The sequence below is a fragment of the Peromyscus maniculatus genome, chromosome 8, assembly GCF_049852395.1.
Source record: "Peromyscus maniculatus bairdii isolate BWxNUB_F1_BW_parent chromosome 8, HU_Pman_BW_mat_3.1, whole genome shotgun sequence".
Taxonomy (NCBI): Eukaryota; Metazoa; Chordata; class Mammalia; order Rodentia; family Cricetidae; genus Peromyscus; species Peromyscus maniculatus.
In genome coordinates this window covers 3,480,612-3,503,669 of record NC_134859.1, presented here as the reverse complement: position 1 = coordinate 3,503,669, position 23,058 = coordinate 3,480,612, and the positions used below count along the sequence as shown (strand labels likewise).

General features: G+C 50.4%; 1 protein-coding gene across 4 annotated transcripts in view; it reads left to right on the top strand.

The window, feature by feature from the left end:
* The window catches only part of Snx29 (sorting nexin 29), a 474,149-nt gene extending 458,844 nt beyond the window's left edge, over window positions 1-15,305 (top strand). For all 4 annotated transcript variants that reach the window (XM_076577840.1, XM_076577839.1, XM_076577841.1 and 1 more), the window contains one exon: window positions 11,518-15,305. In XM_076577840.1, the coding sequence (XP_076433955.1) occupies window positions 11,518-11,647 (130 nt within the window). In that variant the 3' untranslated portion in view covers window positions 11,648-15,305. The remainder of the gene's footprint in view (window positions 1-11,517) is intronic.
* Window positions 15,306-23,058: the final 7,753 nt, after the last annotated feature.

Genomic DNA, 23,058 nt, shown 5'->3' with positions numbered 1-23,058 from the left:
CTGCCGAGTGAGTCAGCTAAAGTCCTAAAGTCCGCTGAGGGCGTGTGGCTGCTCTCCATTTCCTGTGGGGCCTCCCTGGGCTCAAGCTGTGCCCACTGCACCCCTTCAAGTGCTGCCCAAGCCCCACTTTGGGGCTCACTTGAAGTGCAGGTTTCAGAAAGGGCTCGGAAATGGGGCTGAGGAAAATGCAACAAGGAACTCGGGTTCTGGCATCCGTATGGGGCACAGCCTCCGATGTCTGCTCCACACTGGACCCGGCCTGCCGTCCCAGCTGGCTTGCTTGGGAGCCACGGCCCTTGCATGTCCCTTGTTTGCCTAAGATGCCCAGGGTGTGCTAACTGGCTCTGGAACATCCGGCGATCTGCCTGCGGAGGAAGCACAGGGCTGTTTGGATTCCTCTGGTTCACACTTGGGGACGTGCTGGGACAGGGCTGCTCTGGGGAGGCAGGCGGAACCCACTGCTACAACAGGAGGCACAAGCCCTTTGGGAACTTCTCCTCCCAAGGACTCAGTAGTGGCATCTGTGGTGATGGAGGGCTGCAGGCCGGGTGTGACCCAAGGCAATGTCCTCGTCACTAACCTGCTGGTTTGCCCCAGTACAGGCTTTGTGCCTCTGTTTCCCCTTCTGCGGGCTGTGCTGGCAGTTGGCATGCTGAGGCTGAGCTGCACAGGATGCTCAGGAATGGCAGTGGTGACAACGGCTGGTGTCACTAGTGGGAGTGTGTGCAGACAATTTCCGGGCTCCTTGGAAACAGGGCGGAGTGTGTGGTTTCTGAGACGGTAGGGCACAGCAAGAATGTTCACTAGGACCCACAGAAAGTCTCCGTGTGTGTCCAGGCCACAGCCATATCCTTTATTGTGATCTGAAAGGCCTCAGCTGTGACGGCATTCACATCACACACCCTCATGGCTGAGCGCAGTCCCGGCAGCAGAGGGGAGGCCTTCCGTTCTGAGTGAGAGGGGAGGGCAGTGGGCAGCGCTCCTTATGGTGGAAAAGCCAAGCTGCGGGGCAGAGTCCCACCACATCACACTGCAGCCATGTTCATGCAGAAAGTGCAAGACGGGGCCACTAAGACCTGTGGTCAGATGCCAGATCTTCATAGCCTCTGGCCTGGCTCTCTGCCTCAGTGTCCTTACCTGTAAAATGGAGCTATCACAAAGACCTCCCAGGCTTGAGAGGGTGTGCCTTGACAGGGGTACTGTTCAGACGCTGTCACGGCTTTGCTTTTGTGTTCAAAGCCCCGCGTTAGTCCCCAAAGGACGTGAGGTGGCAGCACAGATACTACTCCAGTTGGCTGCCCTACTTCATGGCTTTTATTTTTAAACATTGGAGCCTCAGAAAATTCAGTTTTGAGAAAGGGAAAGGGGAAAAAGATTAGGTTATTTTTGGCACAATACCCTCCATCCAATTTAGGGTTAGTTTTAAAAAAAAAAAGTGACAAAATCCCTGTAATAGCAGAGGTGTGCTTATGGCACACAGAAGCTGACGGACTCATCCCATGACAGTGCCACCCGTTCTGATAACAGCTCTCCTCTCCGTGGGCCGGTCATATGGCCGTCCCTCTAAACTTTAAAATACGCCGTCTAGGGTGACCATGGGAGTGGTTATGTCATTGGCCACCAGTGTCTCCTGCCTTGTTACTGCTGTGTAGAAAACACCAACCATAGGCCTCAGTGGCCCAAAGCCCTAATACCGCCCCCACTTCAGATGACAGACCAGGAGCCCCTGGATTGGCTGGTCTCTTGGTGGGGCCCCAGATGGCTTTCATTGGGGCACATCTAGGGCAAAGTAGCAGGGGGTGTCAGCTCACACTAGCTCACAGGTTGAGCAGGGGTGTAGTGAGAGGAATGGGGTAACATGCCCTCACACTGGGGACCTGGGGTCCAGGGGTCATTCCTCACAGGTTGTATGGGGAACTTGGGACACCCTTGAACTGCACTCTGCTCCTCCTGTGGAACCTCCTGGCAAATACAGAATGCCCACACAACCTGGATTGCCATCCCTGACAGAGACGCTGTCCTCAGCAGAGGAAAACGTGTCTCAACACTCCGCAGAGGGGCTCCAGCCTGAGTGGCAAGGTCAGCCGCCGTGACGGACAGGCTGTAGCTGCCACTAAGTCAGCGTCCAGGCTGTTCCCGCTGCAGAACTCTCAGCTGGTGATGCAGAGAGGCCGAGGGTGGCTTGGAGGCCAGGGGTTGATGGTCTCTCCTGATACTCAGCTGGGAGTCACGAGGCAGCAGCTGGAGACAACTGATGGGGAAGGGAGGCCGTGGGACCTTCTGGTCACCTTCAGGCACTAGCTTCCCTCCTGCCCAAGAGGCCAAGTTTCACAAAGGGGCCTTGATCGAACTTCCATATGGAAATGGTGTGTCATAGAAATGTCATAGAAATAGACAGCAGTCAGTTACCTTGACTTTGTCACTCAGCCATGATGAGGTGGGCTTCACTGACTCTCCCAGGAGCTCTGGGGATTGCCAACAATGGCTCATCTCCTCCACTCTCTATAGCTGGAGTTTTCCTGCCTGGCCCACAGTCAGGACAAATCTCTGTCACCCGCCAGTCCCACAGCCGCTCAGACCCAACCAAGTAAACACAGAGACTTATATTGCTTACAAACTGTATGGACATGGCAGGCTTCTTGCTGACTGTTCTTATATCTTAAATTAACCCATTTCCACAAATCTATACCCTGCCATGTGGCTCGTGGCTTACTGGCATCTTTTCATGCTGCTTGTCAGGGTGGCGACTGGCAGGCAGTCTCCTTCTGCTTTCCTGTTCTTTTATTTCTCTTCTCTGTTAGTCCCGCCTATACTTCCTGCCTAGCTATGGGCCAATCAGTGTTTTATTTATTGACCAATCAGAGCAACTTGACATACAGACCATCCCCCAGCACAGCCAAGTGCAGACCATCTCAGACACCTGCACTCAGGCCCGTGGTCCTAATCATCCTCTATGCGGACCTGCCGGGTAAAGCCACGAGGAACCCGAGAACAGGCTCCCACAGGACATACAGAACATCCCACAGCAACTCTCCCCTCAAAAGGGACAGGAAAATGGAGGAGGGGGGAAGTTGACTGAGTTTGCACAGACAGACAACTGCTTTATGGCTGTCAGACTCGTGGCTCAGGTCCTGGTCCCTGAGCCTCTCCCTGCCATTAAAGAAGGAAATGCAGTCAGCTCATGGGAGGGTTGGGTGGGAAAGGGGCAGTTACAGTCCATGGAGGGGCAGCCTCTGAATGATGGCCTAAGGTTCTCACCCATGTGGACTGGTGAGCAGGAAGGGAGCCCTCAGGTACCCAGCCAGGGCTCCTTATTGCCTCTTGGGCTTCCAGACCATCCATCACTGCTGGACCACCCAAGTGGGAAAGGGAACCCTCTCTAGCACTTCTAAAAGGGGCCTGAACCCCAGGGACAAGCTGAGTCACTGGGCAATCTGGGCTAGTTACTATTTGACAGTGGAGGGCTGATGTGGACCTCCTTCAGGACTATGATTTGGGAGGCCAACCCCCTACGTCTTAGTGCATGAGACGAGATGGGAAACAGTGAGGCTGTGCTGGGTTCAAGTCCTCAGTCTGTCTCTGGGCTGCACTTGCAGCCTTTCTGTTTGCACCTGTGACATGGAGATGTAGCATGACTGTAAGGCGGGATGGTGGGGTTGGTGCCATGAGTGTAGGAGGCGTGTGGTAGGTGATCTAGTCATGAAAACCGTGTTACCATTCCATCTCATGATCAACCCAAGGACACCATGAGGGGAATATGAATACTAGATTGATCTATTGATAATTATAAACAATTACCGTGAACAAGAGGGAAAATCTTTATTTCCCATTATCCACAGGACTGCTGTGATTCAAACTGTTGTTTTGACTAAAAAAATGAACAAAACATGACAAGAAAATTAGAGATGTTTAAGCAGCTACCTTCCCTGCTAAAAAAGGAAAGGTTTCAAATTAGTCCCAGCACTCAGAGGAAGACCAAGCTCAGTTAGCTTAGCTGGGATCTGTCAGTGTAGTAACCCAGGCCAGCCAGGAGCACAGCCCAAGTGTGGAACATACGCACGATGTATTCCAGGCAGCTGCTGACAGTTCTGGAGCAACTCAAGTCCCGCCTTTGGTTGGGAACCCAGATGTTGAGTGGTCCAGGGGGTGTTATGCACACCAGCTGGTGATTACTTCACACAACAGTGGGAACAGGCCTGGTGGGAATGTGTTAATGTTGTGGTTGTAGAAGACCTCAAAGGTAGTGAGAGATGTATTATATACCTCAGGGATAGATCCTGGCAGAGTGAACTGCAGGTGCAAAGGCCCCGAGGCCCAGAGTGTTCAACCTTCTCAAAACAGCAGAAATGCCAGCTTGGTGAGGGGAGGTGCCAGTGCAAGGAGAGGAGGTTCCAGAAAACCTTGTGGTCTAGGGAATGGGATGGGAACACTGGGGGAGGAGTTTGAACATGGAAGGTGAAGGAGGGTGACGATGGAAAGGTATGGGGGCAGCTGTCAGCCCCTAGTGTGTTTAGAATGCAGCATTCAAGGTCTGGGTATGGATGAGGGAGTGTGCGTCCCTGGTGTGTGGAATTAGAAGCACAGAGTTGCCATTTAGTAAATACATGGTGACTCGGAGACACTCAGGAGCAGGATGTGGGCTTTGTGAAGCCTTTGGACATTCTTGCAGGTTAGGTCAGGTGGTGCATGCAGGACCCAAGGACAGATGCCTGCGGGGGGCGTGTACTGAGGAGCTGTCCATGCAGAAGTCATTGAGGAGAGTGACTTGGAAGAGAGGACTTGTGGTTGCACTTGGGCGATGTCAGTAGGTGAAGAGGAACCCATGCAGGAGGTATGGGGGGGAGACTCCCAAGTGATGGGGTCCGGAAGCTGAGGGAGAAGGCACAGCAAGGGAAGCCATAATGTTCATAGGATCTTCCAGTCTAGAGCCTCCTCTGCCTCCCTGCCAGTGAGAACAGATGCTGCTACATGGGCAGGCAGGTGCCCAGTTGTGTGCCTGCCATCTGGGAGGGGTCTTGGTGTTGTCTGCTCTCTGAGTGACACTCTGATGCAAAAAGTGGGCTCTGGACGATGCTGTCTATGCCTGCCAAGCAGGTGCAGCTCAGAGTGTTTAGATCCTGGAAGAGTGGCACATTAGATGGGCTGGTACAGCCTCAGCCCAGGCAACTGCTCCCCATCCTCTGTTATCTTGGTCCAGCTGTCTGCAGCCCAAGCTGGTCCCCAGCATCCTGATTTTCAGGGCTGTAACCTTGACCGTGAAACCAGTGGTAACATCAATGCAATTAGGTGTTGTCACAAATGGAAGTCTTCTCTCGAGCTATTTTCTGCCTTTATAACTTCAAGGTCTCAGAGGCTTCATCATAAGTGTAGCCACCTATGGGTGGGGACATAGGAAGCGCGGCCCTGGCAGGATGTGCCAAGGCACCGTGTTAGAGAAACGCCTGCTGTCGAGGATGCCCTGGGTGGCTGAGCTGGGCAGTCATGGCCAGGAGGTAGGGACTTTTTGCTGCCACTCTAGTTCTGTTTGGGGTTTTCAGTGCTGGAAATGGGAATGTACACATTCGGCAAGTGCTCTGACCTTGTGCCATATCCCTGCTGTCCCAGTTTATAACCAGAGCCCCTGCTCTGGGTGTTTGAAGATATGAGGCCTGGCCACTCACTTCAAAGGAAGAAAAAAAAGTAATGACTAAAAGGCAAGAAATGATTTTAATCAAAATTGCCATTCGTAAGCATTGCCGGTTGCTGGGATACTGATGGGAACCCTGGGTTTACGCTTGGGCACAGGAGGGGTGCTGCATTGTTAAGCAGTCCTAGGCAAGGGGTGGTGTGTGGATCACGACTTGGTTCTGGTTCTACAATGGTGGCTCCAAGGAAGTCCAGTTCTCATGAAATGATTGCTCCTGCTTGTGGGATCCCACCGTAGGACGAGGCTCTGCTGCTCCTGGGATCCAAGGTGGCTGTAGGATTAGGAAAGTGGCTGAAGACTTTGAGACACCTTCTTGGGGGTCTGAGATAGGTTGTAAAAGCAGACAGGTGACTAATCTCTATGCCCTTGGCCTAGAAGAGGGTAGGATGGGTCATATGTCCGTGGTTGCAGACACTGCTTGAGGGTTAGCTCTGCTGCCTGTTGCTCAGCACAGACAGGTGCAGAATGAAAGCAGAGCGGCCTTCCAAAGGCAGTTGGTGCTGGGTGTGATGACACATGGACTCAGAAAGTAGAGGCAGGAGCCAGCCTGATCTACATAGTGAGTTTGGGATAGCCAGGGCTACATAGTGAGACCTTGACACCCCCCCCCCCAAAAAAAAGCCCTGTAGTTTGTAAGAACCTATTTGTATGCTCTGTGGCCTCCGTCTTCCATGTGTGGCCTAGGGAAGGGTCATAAATACCCAGTGATTCCACAATCTGAAGAGCAGGGGTCAGTGTATTCCCACAGAAGCAAGGTCTCAGAGTCATCCTGGACACCTGATGTCAGTCTGTCCTCATTGTCCCCAAGAAGGAGTTGGGCCTCATGCCCCTGCACAGTTCTAATAATGTCTGGGGGTGCCTGTTGGAGATGGGACCCCTGTAATCATGACAGAACACAATAGTGTTGGAAGTTGTTGGTGGCCTGTGTCTCAGTGACCATTGGTTAGTTCCCTGCTCTGGAATGCATCTTTTCTGCTTCCCGTCCATGACTCCTAGAAAGTCCTCCACCTTCCAAGACTATGCTCTCTGGGAGAGCACTGGTGTTGGGGGGTCAGCTGTAGTTGGGGTCTCTCTTCTGGACCTCTGGTACTTTTGATGGATCTCCCCATAGGCAGCTTCCCCTTAGGCTGTTCACAGTCACTCTACCCTAGCCCCATCATGGAAGAAACAATCGAAGAACCTATCTGGTGCCAACTCAGAAGGAACCTGTTGTGGTCAAGGTCAAAGCACAGAGCACTGCGGGTCCTTCTGGGGCAGGAGGACATGGTCCAGGCTCTCAAGCACACCCGTGGTGACCTTACCCTCCCGCTGGGCCTGGAGAGGAGAGCAGGTGAAGACAGACCAAGTTTCCACTGCCGGTCCCGAACCACCAGTGTCGGTCCCGAACCACCAGTGTCCATTAGGGCAGCAGGTGTTTCTCTAGCGTTTTCTAAGGCTTCATGATCAAGGAAACCATTGAGGACAGCCCTCCTCTCCAGATTTGCTAGGTCATCTGGGAACAACAATGATTAACTGTGCTGTCCAAGAAGCCAGCCTAGGCTACTCAGGAGGGACAAGTGTGGGTAGGTGTGACAGGACCAAGGGAAGTGGGTCAGGCTGCAGGGGAACAGGGACCATGTGGCCACACTTTCAGGGGTGGCCAGCCAGACAGTGGCTTTAAGTTGACTGGGGTGGTATTGTGGGAACAGCCGGTGGAAAGTCTTTCATGAGGCTCTGGTCTGTTCATAGTATTTCCTCCTCACGTTCATGTTGGCCTGTCGGCATGTGCCAGGCTCCTTGAGTCTATTTAGGTCTTTGCACCTAGCTACAGAAGGGTTTGAACCCAGAACCAGGCCCCTGGGGTTTTTTGTTTGTTTGTTTGTTTGTTTGTTTGTTTTACATTGTGTTGTGTTTATTCCATGGAAAACCTGAAGACCGCACCCCAAAGGAGCCCGCAGGCAGGGTGGGCGCTGCCCCTGCCCCTGCCCCTGCCCACTATGTACACTCACAGTTCTGACGCGGACTGAGGTTACTAGCAAGAGTAATCAGGAGATTGAACATCCGCCCCAGGTCTGCTCAGGATTTCCTCCACGTGCCCAGCGGTATTCCACAGGAATCCTTCACTTGAAGATGATGGGGCAGAGCCCCAGCCTCGGACATCTTAGTTCATTTTCTCCTTCATTGGCCTTTTAGTGGCTTTTTTCTTCTGAGAATTTGTACTCTATAGTTATAAAAACCAACCAGTTGGCTACGAAGGCTGTGTTCACATTTCATTCATACCTAACAAGCTAAGAGCCCAGAGCTCAAGCTCCCTAAGCTAAGAGCCCAGAACTCAAGCTCCCTGCCCATCCTGCGGCAGTGTGGCGCTGTGTGACTGAGGCTGAGGGGTCTGTTGATGTATTTCTCTTGGGGGAAGCACACACTAACACTCCGAGAAAGTTAGTCAACACCTGTTCCTGCACTTACTAGCCTGGTAGTCACTTTCTATAGCAACACCCCGAATGTAAAGCCTAATTCAGGAGTAATAAACAAAATTTCAAAGCAACCATTGCTTATGAGACAAACTAAACCTATGGTCACTGTTGTGCTTTAAGGATGAGTTTGCCATAAAAAAGGATGAAACCAGGTAATGCCGAAGGTGACGGCCTGGACCCTGTTCCTTCCTGACTTCATGGGGGGCCAAGCACAGCCTTGCTCTTCATCTTCACAGTCCCCTGACACACATGCATGTCTGGAAAAAGAATAATGTTGCTCATGGCAGACCCAGGGCCTGGTCCTCATGTCAGTGACAAGCAGGTAACTGTCGTTGATTTGTAGTCAGGTGCCCATTAAGGAGAAAAGTTCACATCCTTGTGTTTGGGACAGCAGGCCATGCTTCCTCCCTAGGTTGTGGCTGAACAATGACATCAACACCTAGAAGTTTACATTAGAAGGCTGAGGTCTGGCTCAAAGGAGGCACTTGCTCAGTGTGCACAAAGCCCTGGGCTCATCCCCAGGACCACAAGGAGAAGAAAGACTTAAAGCAGAGGCCAGGAAAGTGCCACAGGCTAATCACCACGGTCCTACTCATCCACACGCCATGCACAGCGTCTGTCCTGCTAGGATGCAGCAGCACCCATGCAACAGTCCCCCAGAGCCACAGACAGGCCTGACTGTTGCCAGGCCTTATTTCAGAATGCTGGGGCTGAGCTCCGTGAAGCAGCGGGAGAAGCTCAGCAATGTGCCATCGGCATGAGAAGCAGGAGGCAGCAGCACCGTGCATCTTCCCATTTGTATAATTCACAAGTAAAACAGTGTGTAAGTCACACACACACATACACATGCATGCATGCACGAACACGCATGCACTGTGCAGTAGGTAGTTCAAGGGAGATACCGCTCAGAATGAAGAGGGCTGCTCTCTGGAGACGGGCAGGGGACACACGTGTGCCGTCCACCTCTGTGCTTTTCTCTCAATTTGCTCCACTTTCTGTGTTTCCTGTTCCAGGAAACAGTGAAAGAAGTACCTTGAGGCTGGAGAGCTGAGATAGCAAAGAGAGGAAGCCATCTCTTAGGCCACATTTCCTTCCTCTTCTAAGGAAGGTGTAAAGATATTTTTATGGGCCGCCACGTTCTTTCTGAACGCTCTTGTTCTTGATCTGGGAGGGAGCCTAGGAAGGAGGCTCTCGAGTTCTGGCTACATTTAGTTGGAAATGACCTCTGAGGTGAGCGGTGTGGGCAGAGAGCGCAGCAGCCTTGCTTTGAAGGAGTTTGCTCCTCTGAGCACTGACTTCCGGGTGGAGGCTGCAGAGCACCTGGCTTCCAGCCCCAGTGAGCCTTGTTCCTTGGGTGAGACCTAGTCTGGAGTGAAGAGTCCGTGGCGTACAGCCACTAGGAGAGCACTGGAAAGCATGACTGTGCCTGCCCCTCTCCTCAAAGTCCAGACGGTGTGCCAACCTACCAAAAAGCCCCTTAGCCTCAGCCATGAGTTGAAGTGTTCTCAGCTGGCCTCCTTGTCTCCAGAGCCCCCAGGCTGCAGGCAGGGCTTGGTTGATGTGGGTGCTGCTCTGCAGGTCACTCAGTCTGCGTTACAGCTGCTCACCTTAGCCAATACCATGTCAGTACGACCAGTGGGGAGGTGACTGGGGCAGTCATGCCCGGTAAAGCTGTGTGCTAGCCTACTAAACAAGAAATCCTCCAGGCCTGGTGGCACATGCGTTCTGAGGAGGCTGAGGGGTTGTTGAGACTGAGGCCACAGACACGGCCGGCATGCCCTGAGAAGTCAGCCTTGGGGTACCACGTGAGGAACCAAGGGAAGTGCCAGCAGAGGGTGAGGGGCTGGCTACACAAGTGCCCAGGACACACAAGGTCAGGTGGCATTTTAAGCGACCCTGGCCCGCTGTGTGGAGCGGCTGGTCCCAGGGCATGTGCCCAGCGCTCCGGCTGTAGTGAACTCAGGGATGATGTTCAGTGAATGGATTTGCTCCTAGACTTCAGGGCTACAGGTTGAGGGAATGTTGAAACCTTCTGGGACTGGGGTATCAGCATCAGCATTATTATTATGAGAAGTGGTATCACTATGAGTCCCCATCTGAGGCTGGGGTTAGGACAAGTAGCCATGTTTCCAAGACACTGTCTTGATTATCTTGTTTTCCAGCCCCAAATGGATATGCTGCACAGTAGGGCTGCTAGGATGGCAGGCAGACACCACTACATCTGTAGTGGCTTTAGATTCTCCTGAAGTGGGGTCCCCTTCTCACCCTTCCCACATCTGTTTTGGTACCCTGTCTACTGTCGGCATAAAATCCTCCTCACTATTGGCCAGAGTTTCCTTACTCTCGTTTGCCACCCCTCTGCCAGGAAGAGTTGGAGCTGACATCACCTTCGTTTTGACCACCTCCTCATCTCAACATGCCCCCCACCTTGTACATATCCTCTATGGCCTCTGCCTCCTCCTCATCTACAGAGCTTGATGGGCAGAGGCTCTTGCCCCTGCTTGTAGAGGCACCGCTGAAGAGGACAGAGCCTGCAGTCCACCCAGGGCAGCACACAGTAGGGCATCCCCCCACTTTGCTCTAAGTGGTAGCCACCCATTTGTCCAAGTCAGCGGCACAGGTTGTGTAACTCCTGACCACGGTTACTGACTGGGCCGTTCTGGTGGGCAGATGTTTGATGACCAGTGTCAGTGAGACTCCACTGGACTGGGGAAGAAAAAAAAGCAAAAGCTTTGAGACTGTATCCCATGTACTTTCCTCTTCCCATGGAGTAGTCAGGGGCATCCTGAGCTGTGGCTGAGAGTCTTAGAGCTCAGCATCCATTGAGGACCACATCTGTGCTCACACCTGCAGCCTGGGCTCTGGGCCCAGCCATGCCACACAGTGGCTTCCCCCACAGGGCTGTGAGCCATGCCTTGGTCACCAAACACTGGCATATGCCTTGACTCTCCTCTTGAATAAACACCAGCAGAGGTCCCTGTTGAACATCTGGCTGCACATCTTTCGTGACCCTGAGTGCTAGGATTTTAGTGGTATTTTCTCTTTGGCTCTGTGATGAGGCTTCGCTGTGAGATGGAGGGAAGCATGGAAGAGAGCCTGGCTGGTGAGCTGGCTTATAGCCTCAAGGCAGGTTCCTCATGGTGCCTCAAAGCTAGCTCACACACAGCCCGCATTAGTAGGCCTTCCAGGCTGTTCAAAAAGTGGGAAATTTACACAGCAACATGAATGTCTCATTTCTTCAAGTTGCACTGACCAGTTGGAGCTGGCCAGGTACTCTCTTCTCTGTGTGACCTCTGCTGGTCTCACAGGTGACTCCTGTCCTTGCCTGTGTCGTTTGCATTTAAACTGTTTCTTCAACAGTCTCCTCCTCTCTTACAGGGATATCACTCCACCTGGAGAACCACTGAACAAGAACAGCAGACCCAAAGTAGTCTCCCGCTTCCCTAAGCTGTCCCGAGGCCAACCCAGGGAGATGCGCAGTGTGGAGCCTCAGAGCGGTGACCTCTGACCTCGGTGGGATCCCAGACCCCCGCCACTTTGTGCTCCACCTAGCCATGGCCGCTGGCCCTGGACACCTTGGCAGGATGACCATGTCCCCCCAGAGAACACACTCCTGCTGCTGCCGCACGCAACCCGATTAAATTGGTCAGTTTCAGCTGTTGGGCCCCGGTCCTTAGAGCAAGGCATTGCTCACTGGACAAAGACGGAGGACACTGTCACTACCCCCCAGTGTGGCCAAGGCTGGTTGTCACCTCCTGCAGTTCTGCCAGCAGGTCAGTGAGTGCCAGGACCTTGGTTGAGATGCACGACACATGGGCAGAAGGATCCTTCAGATGCCCACCATGACGCTTGCCCATGTGGGAACCAGATGACTGACACTCTTGGATCTCCTCCTGATGCGATGCCTGCTGCAGCCTGTGGATGCAGACTCCTCCTCCCCTTCCTCTTCCCCTGTGGTAGTTAGACACCAAGCAGCACGGCCACATGGCTGCTGTGGCTGGGATTTCTCCAGGAATAGTCCTCTAGTGGCCTAACAAAGGCATTGGCGGTGACTTTGGTCCTTGAAGAACTTAGCCTTCCCTCCTGGTGCTGGCTCCAGGAAGCACCATCCATTCAGGAAACCTGAGGCTGCTCCAGCAAGGGCAGCTAGATGGACCTGAGGGGTTCCACCATCCAGCCCAGCCCAGGACAGCCTGGAGACCCCGAGGAGGACATCCCTGGTCCTCGAAATGGTGGTTGTGACCTCGGATCACTGGAGATTTGGCTCTGGGCATTACTGTGGAAAGCCGGCCCTACAGGCCAGAACTGAGCCGAGAATGATTGTCCCCTGAAGTTGTTTAGCACAAACTGTCCCCTAACATGTTTCAGTGGGAGCAGAATGCTGTGTCCCCCAGGACGATGTTCTCCTCTTGCTCTCCTCTCAGGGTACCATCCTAGAGTCCAAGGCTCACAGGCATGGAGTGGGAAAGAGTCAGCTGCTTGGCAGCTCTGCCGTCTGCCACCAAGCCTGGGTCCCTCTGCGTCTCAGGACCCACTCTCGGTGGTCTTCTCCCCAGGTCAGAACCTCCTTGGTGTCTTGGTATAGCTTGGAAGAGCTTGCAAAAGGGACCATGTACCAAGCAGTACCAAGCATGTCTCTGCCTGCCAAGGAGTTTCCAGGGGCGTCTGCCTAGGGGAGGCAACTGGAAATGCCTGAATGTGGGCGAGAAGCGCTTCGGCTCAAAGCTGGGCCTTGCCAAGTGGGCTGGGGAAGCAGGGGTTTTCCTGGCCCAAGGGAAGCTTGGAGAAAGTTCCCTTCAGAGTACAGGGAAAACAGAGAGGCCTGAACAGTTCCAGTTCCTTGGGCCAGATGGGCTGTTCACAGATGAGGCAGAACACTCGCGCCCTCCCTTACAGCTGGGAGCAGGAGTTGGGGGAAGCAGGGAACCATCTTCAGCCTGCTGGGAAGGGAGGACCCAAGAAGTTTCTCAGCCCTAGAAACCCAACATGGTTCCTCTCTTGTCTATCTGAGAGGCCATAGGCTCCACACAAACACCACACCTAGAATTTAGGTCAGGGAACTGGACCTAGTAGCCAGAGAGGCCCTGTGAGAGTCTGGTAGGCCAAGTCCGCCTCCTGAGCTGGGGTACTCAGCATGGAAACACTTTGTATTCTGTCATGTTCTGTAAAGAAAGGATCCTGCACCCTCCCACATCTCCCACAGCCCAGAGTCCTGAGCAGGCTCAAACACACGTCGCTAAGAGGCTCTCTCACTACAGACACAACGTATAGAACAATCTTTCACATTCAGCACCTGCAGTTAAAGCAGAGAAAGGAAAGAAGGAAGGAAAGAAAGAAAAGAAAAGAAAGGCACCCAGAGTAAAGTGCCTTGATTTTCAAGGATTAATTATGGGAAACTTGCCCAACTTTGCTGTAATGTGGATGTAAGATCATGGTTCCAGGGACCATGTGGGACCCTTTGGTTGCTTGATATCTGCCTCCTACCCAGTCCCTTTTTCCCCATGTAGGGGATTGACACTGGGGCCTTGCAAGTACTGGACAATAGCTCTGCAGTGAACCACACTCCAGCCTGCCCATACTATTCCCACAGAAACCTAGCAACCATTCTCGGCTCCAGGTTACCCATCTCATTACCTCACAAGAGCGTGTGAGCCCCCTGGAACTTGGGCAGAGCAGTACAGGGGGGGGGTCAGGTGATAGGAGGCTGTCCCCACAATGCTCCCCAGATATGAGGCCCAGAGTCCAGAGAAGAATGCAGAGCCATGGCCACCCAGTGGGTCTGACACAGCCTCGGCTCTTCAGGACACTGCTTCCCAACCCTGAGCCAACCCTGACTGTGGCCTTGGCCTACCTGTGGCTACTGCAACTTCGTTCTTGGAACAGTTCACATGTCCCGAGGCCCAGGTCACAGTGTTCTAGGCCTTGGCTCCTGTGCCATTACTCCAGCTTCATCGGTCTGTGTAAGACACAACTGTTGTAAACACAACTGGCCCCCAAGGAGAGTCTGGGCGCTGGTCTCCCAAGTCTACCCCCAGACTCCATCTCTTTGGCAGCCTGTACCCGCATACACCCACCCAGCTGTGCCCAGCTGAGGGCTCAGAGGCTTAGATCGGCAGCCACCAGGACGAGCCAGGAACGGTCAAGCCATGATGTCTGCCCCTGCCCTGCTACACTGGCTGGGAGGCCTGCAAGGAGGCGCAGCCTCACGCCCATGGCAATAAGTCCTAATGCTCAACACTCTCACTAGGGTCAGTTCCACCCAAAGCTGCCTCCTGGCCTGAGGGCTGTGCCCAGAAGGCACCTGTGACCAGAAGGCAGGTGCCTCCTCATGACCAAGGTCTATTGTAATGAACATTCTTCACAATATTGTGCATTATTTCATTAAAGCTAGTGTTAAATGTTGGCTGTTTAGGTTGGTTCTGCGCTAACTTTGCACAACTGTAGCACTGTATATTTTATCTAATGTTTCTGTGCCAAAAAGTCCAGCTCCCTGTTGCTGTCACATGTGGTCTCCATTATGCTGCTGAAGTAAAGTGTAGGCAGTGGATGGGGAGGGCAGAGAGCACAGTGGCGGGGCTGGAGTGGATGCTGTGTCCAGGCTCGGGTTCACTTCTTGCTGGGGCCATGTTCTCCCGCCTTGTAGACACTGCTCACCATGTGTTCCAGCCACCACCTGCAACCCGCTCAGCTCCACTCCTGCCAGGGAGACCACTTGACCACATGGAGGTTTTCTGTTTGGTTGGTTTTCTTTTTTTCCAGTGGGATGGATTGGGAATCCCCAGCAAGAATTGGGACACAGGACACATGACAGTGGGTTGCACAGGAGCCAGAGTATTGCTGAGCACCTGGGAAGAGAACCTGAGCTGGGACCCCAGAGAGTGAGGGCCCTGGTTAGCTATCTCCATCCACCCAGGAAAGTTCTCGGTAGCTGCTGCAGCCCTGTGTCTGGAGCCGGGGGTGTGAACAGCCCAGAAGTCTGAGCATGTGGTATCCCAACTCCCCTCTTAGGTTAAGGTTTACACAATAGAATTTTTAAACAAATCTGTTTAATTTTCTAAAATCTCTTGTATTAAATTTTTTCTTTTGGAATAAGCTGTGGATTTTGTTACAATCTGGTTGAGAGAAGCCTTTTCAGTGAGGGGATTAAAATGGCATTTTCTAAATTAGATGCTCTTCTCTGTGGTTTCTTTGTCTAGATTCTTTACTGACAATTAGGATTTCGATGAATACATCACAAGAAAGCCTTTAGATTCTAAAGTCTAGAGGGTTCACTTGTCACTTGAGGTGACACTCCAGACACCAGTATGTGGTTCAAGGAACAGCACTTTTGATGGAATTCAACACTGGGAGTCACTTGTAGTATTATACTGGTCTTGGTAAAGTGGAATGTAGAATAAAAATTACACACAGAAAGGAATTCCACATCCTCATGACAGATTCCTGTGTACTCAGTCAAGAAACATGAGTGAGGAAGAGGTGCGCATTTCCTCTGCCTCCTTCCCATGTTCCCTAAGCATCATGTCCTCTGGATTGGGGCCTCCCAGGAAGGGAAGAGCAGGCAGCATGGAGTCCTGCTTGCACACAGCTTTGAATTTGTAAATCCAGGAGCAGCCAGGGTCACCCGAGGGTATCAGCTAGACATGACATGGCCTCCTCTAGCTGGTCTGCCTTCTGCCAGGGAAATCCGTACCACCCTACCACCATAGGTAAAAAAAAAAAAAAAAAAAAAAAAAGCACCACTGGCTGATGTCCAGGAGACACCTTGGTCCCTGGAGAAAGTCTGCATGGTGGCTTCTGGTCCAGAGTCCTAATGGCCTCCATGCTGCTAGCCTTCTGGGCTTCAGTTCCCAGCACCTAGTCTTCAGGAGTGACACTACCCATCTCAGCTCTTCGGGGAGTCCTTTAAGCGAGGGCACAGCAAAACTACTGAATCAGACCACTCGGTGGGTAGACAGGCTCTTTGGGGATCAAACTGCCAGTGCATGTATGGGTGTTGGGGGGGGGTCAGAGAGAAGCAAATGGTGGGAAATCAAGTGGACTTTATGATAGCGGGGTGGCAGCCTTTGATCTGATACAGGCCAGGAACAAGATGCCTTTGCCTGAGCTAATTGCCCCTTGAGTGGGTTAAAGGAGGTCCTGATAAGCAGAAACCTGCCTTAGGACACTCCTGTGTATCCAGTAACAACCCTTCTGTTTAGGACATTGCCACCAGTACTGCCATTTTGGAGGACCCACTTTGGAACCAACAGGCCCTAAATAGTATCATCATCCCAGACTTGTTACAGCTGGTCACTGTACCCCATGTAGAGCAACTACTCCTGAAGTCTAGACTTGGCCTTCCCCACACCCCCTCCTGGGCTGGGGCCATACTGAGAAGCTCGAGGCAGAAACCACTGCAGCAGGAGCAGAAACAGAAATATGCCATTCAGCAGATTCAGGGGCCTTGAGAGTCCAGTGCGGCCCTGCACCGGTGCGGCCCTGCACCCATGCGGCCCTGCACCCGTGTGGCCCTGCACCAGTGCGGCCCTGCACCCATGCCTCGTGGAGCTCTGCGGCCCTGCACCCGTGCGGACCTGCACCCGTGCGGACCTGCACCCATGCCTCGTGGAGCTCTGCGGCCCTTCCTGTTTCTGCTAATCCCTGCTGTGCAGTTTCAAGGCTTTGCCTTGAGGCTGCTTTTCCAGTTCACCTTGTCTTTCTCTCCTGCTCCCTTGGCCTTCCGCTTCCTGTTCTTGGTGCCAAGCGCGCCATGTCTTTTCTGCCCCTGGCCCTTTGCAGGTGCTGTTCATCCTGCTTTCTGTGCCCGACTCATTCACCTGTCAGGGCCAACGTCAAGGCCATTTTCCAAGATAAACCTTCTTTGACCCTCCAAGCTACCATCATTCCCGCCACAACAATCTTTTACTTTAAACTTTTTATTGAAACACATTATTCATATAAATTTTGATCATTTTTCCCTCCCTCAATCACTCCCAGATCCTCCTCACCTCATTATCTACCTATCCTTATGTTCTTACTGAGTTAATTTTGTGTTGGTCATCTACTCCCGGGCATGGACCTGCCCCGAGGTGTGGTTAATATACCCAGTGAGACTCCATTGGAATGCAGTGACGTCTCCTTTGCCAGCAGGTATCAACTGTAGATAGCTTCTTGGTTAGGGTTGGGAGTCCCCATGTCCACATCCCCCTCTCAGTACTGGGATGCTGTCTGGCTTAAACCTGTGCGGGCCTTGTGCATGCTGCCACAGTCTGTGCACTCATATGCTTGTCAGCCCCACGGAGCCTGGAAGACACTGTTTCCTTGGAGTCCTCCATCACTGCCAGCTCTTGCACTCTCTCTTCCTCCTGTGCCGAGTCTTGAGGACAGGTCTTTGGTGAAGACATCCTACTTAGGACTGAGTGCTCCAAGCCTCTCACAGCAGCATCTCTCTCTAAACCCCATAGCATGAACTTGCATTTGAAGTTTACCCATGGATGCAGCACCATGGCTGCCATTTCTCTTCCAGAGGGTAAGGATGTCACGGGGAGGGGGTCACTGTTGCCAGGGATGCTCACCCACACCAGCTCCCCTCTTGCTGCTTCTCACCAGGCTAAAAGGCTTTGTTTCTCTGCACAGCTGTCCATGACAATGCCATCAGTGCCTCTGACTCTACACTTGCATCCCAAGAGCAAAGTCTGAGACTCCTGTCTTCTTCATAACATTTTCAGCTCACATCTGGCCAGGCAGGTGCTCCATGAATGGAGGTGACATGTCACCTTCTCAGCCTCCTTGGTGTTAAGGTTCCGACTCAGATGACTGTAAACCCTTGGGCAGGCCTGGAATCCTTACTGATGATGCCTCAGTTTATCCTAATAGGAGGGGATTCTGGCAGGTGAAGGTTGCCAGCAGCGGAGAGCTTTCCAGAACTCTGTGTCTCTTGCAGAGTGCTCTCCAGGAAAGTCCCTGTGGGGGTTGCTCAGCCCTTCTAGAAAGCAAAACCAAGATGGACACAGGGCTAACATTTTCTGATGCTGGTTTTTGCAATACCATCTTCATACTCTAAAACCCACAGGCTTCAAGAAAATTTAAATGAATGGCTAAAGCTGCACATCAGTGTTTGCTCTGGCAGCTAAACTTTGTAATTTAAGATTTACCCATGTAATAAGATGGTAATGGTTTTAAAGACATGAAGGGACCATAGGGAACAGCTGATGTTTGCAAATGTATGGTAGGACTAGAGTTCCAAAGATAGTCCAGTTGCGATGGTGGAAATGTCAGTGCCAGGTGATGATCACCAGAAGCACCAGCCATAATAAAATGGAGCAGGCTATGTATGTGCTGCCAAGGATAGGGCCAAAGAAATCGTCCAAGCCTCTAAGTAAAAGAACCAAAAGAATAATGAATGAATCCCTGATATTGAACTTTGGGATTGTTTGCACTATGGAGCTTTGTTTTACTTTATACAGATTGTGATGATGCCATGTTTTCTCCCCCTTAAAGTAAAAAAAAAAAAAAAAAAAAAAAAAAAAAAAAAAGGTATTTTATTTTTGATATTGCAGAAAGACATTTGAGAGATTTCAACCTTTTTAAAAATAGTTTTTAAAATATTTAAATTTGTAAGGCTATGGGACATTTTCAGTTTATAAAATGCTCTATATTGTTAATATTTGGACTTAAAATAAAAGGCTAAAAATTAGGATCAGAGCCATAAGCACCAAAAGCCAGAAACTGGGATGTTCATTTCTTGTGATGCAGCAAGATAATAACTAAGCAGTCTGGTAAAGGGCTTGAAATAGCTTCTGACTCCATGAGTCTTCACCCTTTGGGGGTTGAAAGATCTTCTTACAGGGGTAGCCTAGGACAACTATATGTCAGATGTTTGCATGGAGATTCAACAATGGCAAAACTGCAGTTATAAAATAGCACTAAAAAAGTTAAGAACCAGTGAGGCTTAAGAATGTTGTCTAGTCTCCTTGACCTTGCTAACTTTGTTAAGTTTAAGCTAGTTAGATAAACTGAATTATATGTATGTTTTATATTGATATTTTGTTTTGGTCTCTTTACTGAACCCATATTTGATACCAGAAGAGTTTCAATTTAAAATCATTGTTTTTAAGACTCCTTATTGTAGACTGTTAGAGTACAAGTAAATAGTCAGTCATAAATAATTAAATTTTTTAATTGTAGTCAGGCTAAGTACTGATGTAACCGATTACAGGGATTACAGGTTTACTCAGTCCCTTGCATATGTTTTCAGGGTTGAGCTTGAAACAAGTAACTAAAAACAAAGTTCATCTATTCAGATATACCTGGACAGCCCTCATACTTCAGAGATCTGCAGAATATGGCATTTAAATGTTGATCTAAAAGCTTATTATATCAGACAGACTTCCAGATCCTAGCAGTGACCCAAGGTCTCCATAGAAGATTATGTACGAGGCACCACAACGTCTCTGCCTGGATTATGGCAACACTAACCACAGAGCAAGATGCCCCAATGCAACACCTGCTGCCAGGACCTGGCCCAGACTGTGGACAAGCAGTAGGACACTGGATTTGATTGCACCTTTTTGCCTGAACAAAGTATGATCAGTCTTCCATGTCCCTATTCCACATCTGCCTTGTGGGCCTGGTGGCAGAAGAAGATGATGCTGTTCTGACTGGTGCCTCCAACGCTGTGGAGACCTGAGTGTGGACTGGTCCCTGTCATTTATAGGATTGGAAGCCACTAAATCTGCACTCAGATATAGTTTATTCTTCTCAGATCTCTGATAGTACTGATGGCTAGGCTAGCTATAGCTTTGTCAGCATGGCAGCATCAGACAACCAAATCTATATAGGCAGCTTGTTAGCTCTTTTTTTTTTTTTTTTTTTTTTTTCTGAGACAGGGTTTTTCTGTGTAGCTTTGGTTCCTTTCCTGGATCTTGCTCTGTAGACCAGGCTGGCCTCGAACTCACAGAGATCTACCTGCCTCTGCCTCTCTGAGTGCTGGGATTAAAGGTGTGCATCACCACCTCCTGGCTCAAAACAATTTTTTAAATTGAAAGATAATACTTTTTTCTGTTGCCAGAATTATTTTGCCCTAGCAAAGACATAACTTGCCAGAAAAGGAGCCCCCAAAATTAGTGGTGCCAGGGATTTGCTTTTGTCTTTCCCACTAAGGCATCCAGAGACCACTGGACATGTGAGACATCTGAAGACAAAGAACAGATCATCAGAAGATGTCCCAGGCAAGGGACAACCTTTGAGATCTCTAAGAAGATGATGAGACCCTGCAATGATGATTCCACATGGATTGTGGTAAGCTGACAAACACACCCAAATATCAGCTTTGGACTACAAACTGCTCAGGACATCCAAATTACTGAGTTCATATGAGACTGACACAGACATTTTATAGAACTTTAAACTCAGAAATACTAAGACTGCCAAACATAACCAAACTGGACACTGTGGAAAGCTTGGCAGAATAACTTCATTATTGTAAATAGTTTTACTGTGTTATAGTTAAAACCTTTCCTTTTTATTTAGACAAAAATGGGAAACTATTGCAGGGTATTTGATCACACTGTGACCCCCCAAGATTGTTTTATTTATTGGAAAAAAACCTGCTCCTAGCTGTGGTATGGCTCAATTCTAGTACACATCTTTAATCCAAGAGCTTTATGCTTGATTATTGTAAACAGGATTAAATAAAATCAACCATGGGTCAACAGGCGGAGCAAGCAACTAGTTGACAAGAAAAAAAAACATAGAGTGTAAGAGGAAGTCAGGAGGATGGAGAGAGAGACACACAGGAAGTAGAAGGGAGAGACATCCTACTGGAGGAGTTATATTGAGATGGTGTAAGAGAAAGCTCTTTCTGGGATGTCAGTGGAGGAGGAAGCATCTGGGTGCTTTTTCTGCCTCTCTGAGCTAGCAGGTTTTCACCCCAGCATCTGGTTCCCAAGTCTTTATTGATAAAATAGAATAATAGGGACTTAGTTAAAAAAAACAACACAGATGTAGTCAAGCTGACAGCCAAGAATAGCCATCACAGTGATCTAAATAGCCACTCATTGAGACTCTCCTTCTAGGAAATTTTAAATTATGCCATGTTGACAACTAAAAGTAACTATCACATATGTATGCACACAAAACACACAAATGAAGGTCAACATAACAGTCTGAGAACTGCAGGTCAAAAGCACACGGACATCTCCCCTCCCCTCCAGTAAGATCATCATTATCAAATAAGATAGGCAATTCATCCACAATAGCTGAATGAATCAACATAAACATGTCATTCAGCCTTGGTAACTGAGGACCATTCAGATACCCCCCACCTACCCACCCACACAACACAGGAATGAACCACAAGGACAGTGAGCTACAGGGAAATGAGCCCAGCAGTGAACAAAAAACACTGGATGATTCCCATTTAAGTGTGGCATTTAGAAGAGTCAGAACCATGGAGACAGTGAGAAGAAGGGGCCAAGAGAGGCCGGCAGAGCGGGGAGTTCCATCTAATGAGTGAAGTTCACAAGATGGAGGACAGCAGAGGCAGGCAGGGCTGTTTGGGCACAATGTCAGGAACGTATTTATACCACTGAACTGCATCTTTTGTGACAATCCAGATGAAGTTTATGTCATGTGCTTTGCCATAAATATTTTTATGCAACAAAATGAATTTTATACTGAAAACTAAAAAACCCAACCAACCAAACAAACAAAAAAACACCCAAAACAAAAAACAAAAACAAAAAAACCCAAAACCAAAAACAAAACAGCTAAGAGAAAGCAGCTAAAATAAATGGGGTGCACTATGTTGAAGGGTAGAACATATGACAGAATGTGGGTTGTCACTTGTCATCTGCTAAGGTCATTTGTCATCTTCTGGAGGGAGAAGTCACAAATGTGGAGTGGACAGAGGAGGGTGAGAAAAGGACCAAGTCAGTGCCCTGAGACTTTAGTGCCTTGAGCCTAGGGAGGGAATGAGATGGGTAGATGCACTTTAAAATTTAGCAGCCTGAGCTCTGCACTGAAGGAACCCAGATGTCCTTGGCAATGCCCTCAGCGGACAGGTGGAGAGTTCCTGCTCCCTCCCAAGAGGGGCCTGGACTCTTCAAACAGAGTAGGGTCACCTGCTGTGGTCTGTGACTGATTGTCATGCAGGGTAGAGGCAGTGACGCCAGAGGTGTGGCAGCGGGTAGAGTGAGGTGTTAGCTGGTGCAGAGGGGTTGGGGGAAGGAGAACAGGAGTGGGGGCATGAGAACTGGCCCAGGGCATGGCCTGGGGAGGGCCCCTTACAGTCTAAGGAGGATGAACACCGTTCCATAGGCAATCAAGAACAGAATGACATCAGAGACTCTCTGCTTTAAAACAAACAAGGGGGGCAGGGAGGGAAGCTGGTGATGTTCGCCTTTAATTCAGGAGGCAGAAGCAGATAGATCGCTGTGAGTTCAAAGCCAGCCTGGTCTACATTGCAAGTGGTAAGCCAGCCAGGGCTACATAGAGAGACCCTGTTTCAAACAAACAAACAACACCACACGGGTCAACCAGATGGCTCAGTGGGTAAAGGCACTCACTGCCCAAGCCTGAAGAAGCCCACTGTGGAAGGGAGGGCCAACTCCACAGAGCTCTGCTGACCTCCATATGCCACTCCCATCATTTACATGCATAATCATAATAAAACAATTATCAGTCTGAGTGGTCACGTGCACCTTTAATCCCAACACTCAGGAGATAGAGGCAGGCAGACCTCTGTGAGTTTGAGGCCAGCCTAGTTTACAGAGTGAGTTACAGGACAGCCAGAGCTACACAGAGAAATCCTGTCTCAAAAAACAAAACAAAAGTCTGGTCTGGGGCTCAGACACGCGTTATGTATGTAAGTAGATGGGACATTTCCAGCAGCAAGACCGTGGTGCTTCTGTGACCATGCATGCACACAATTGTCCACAA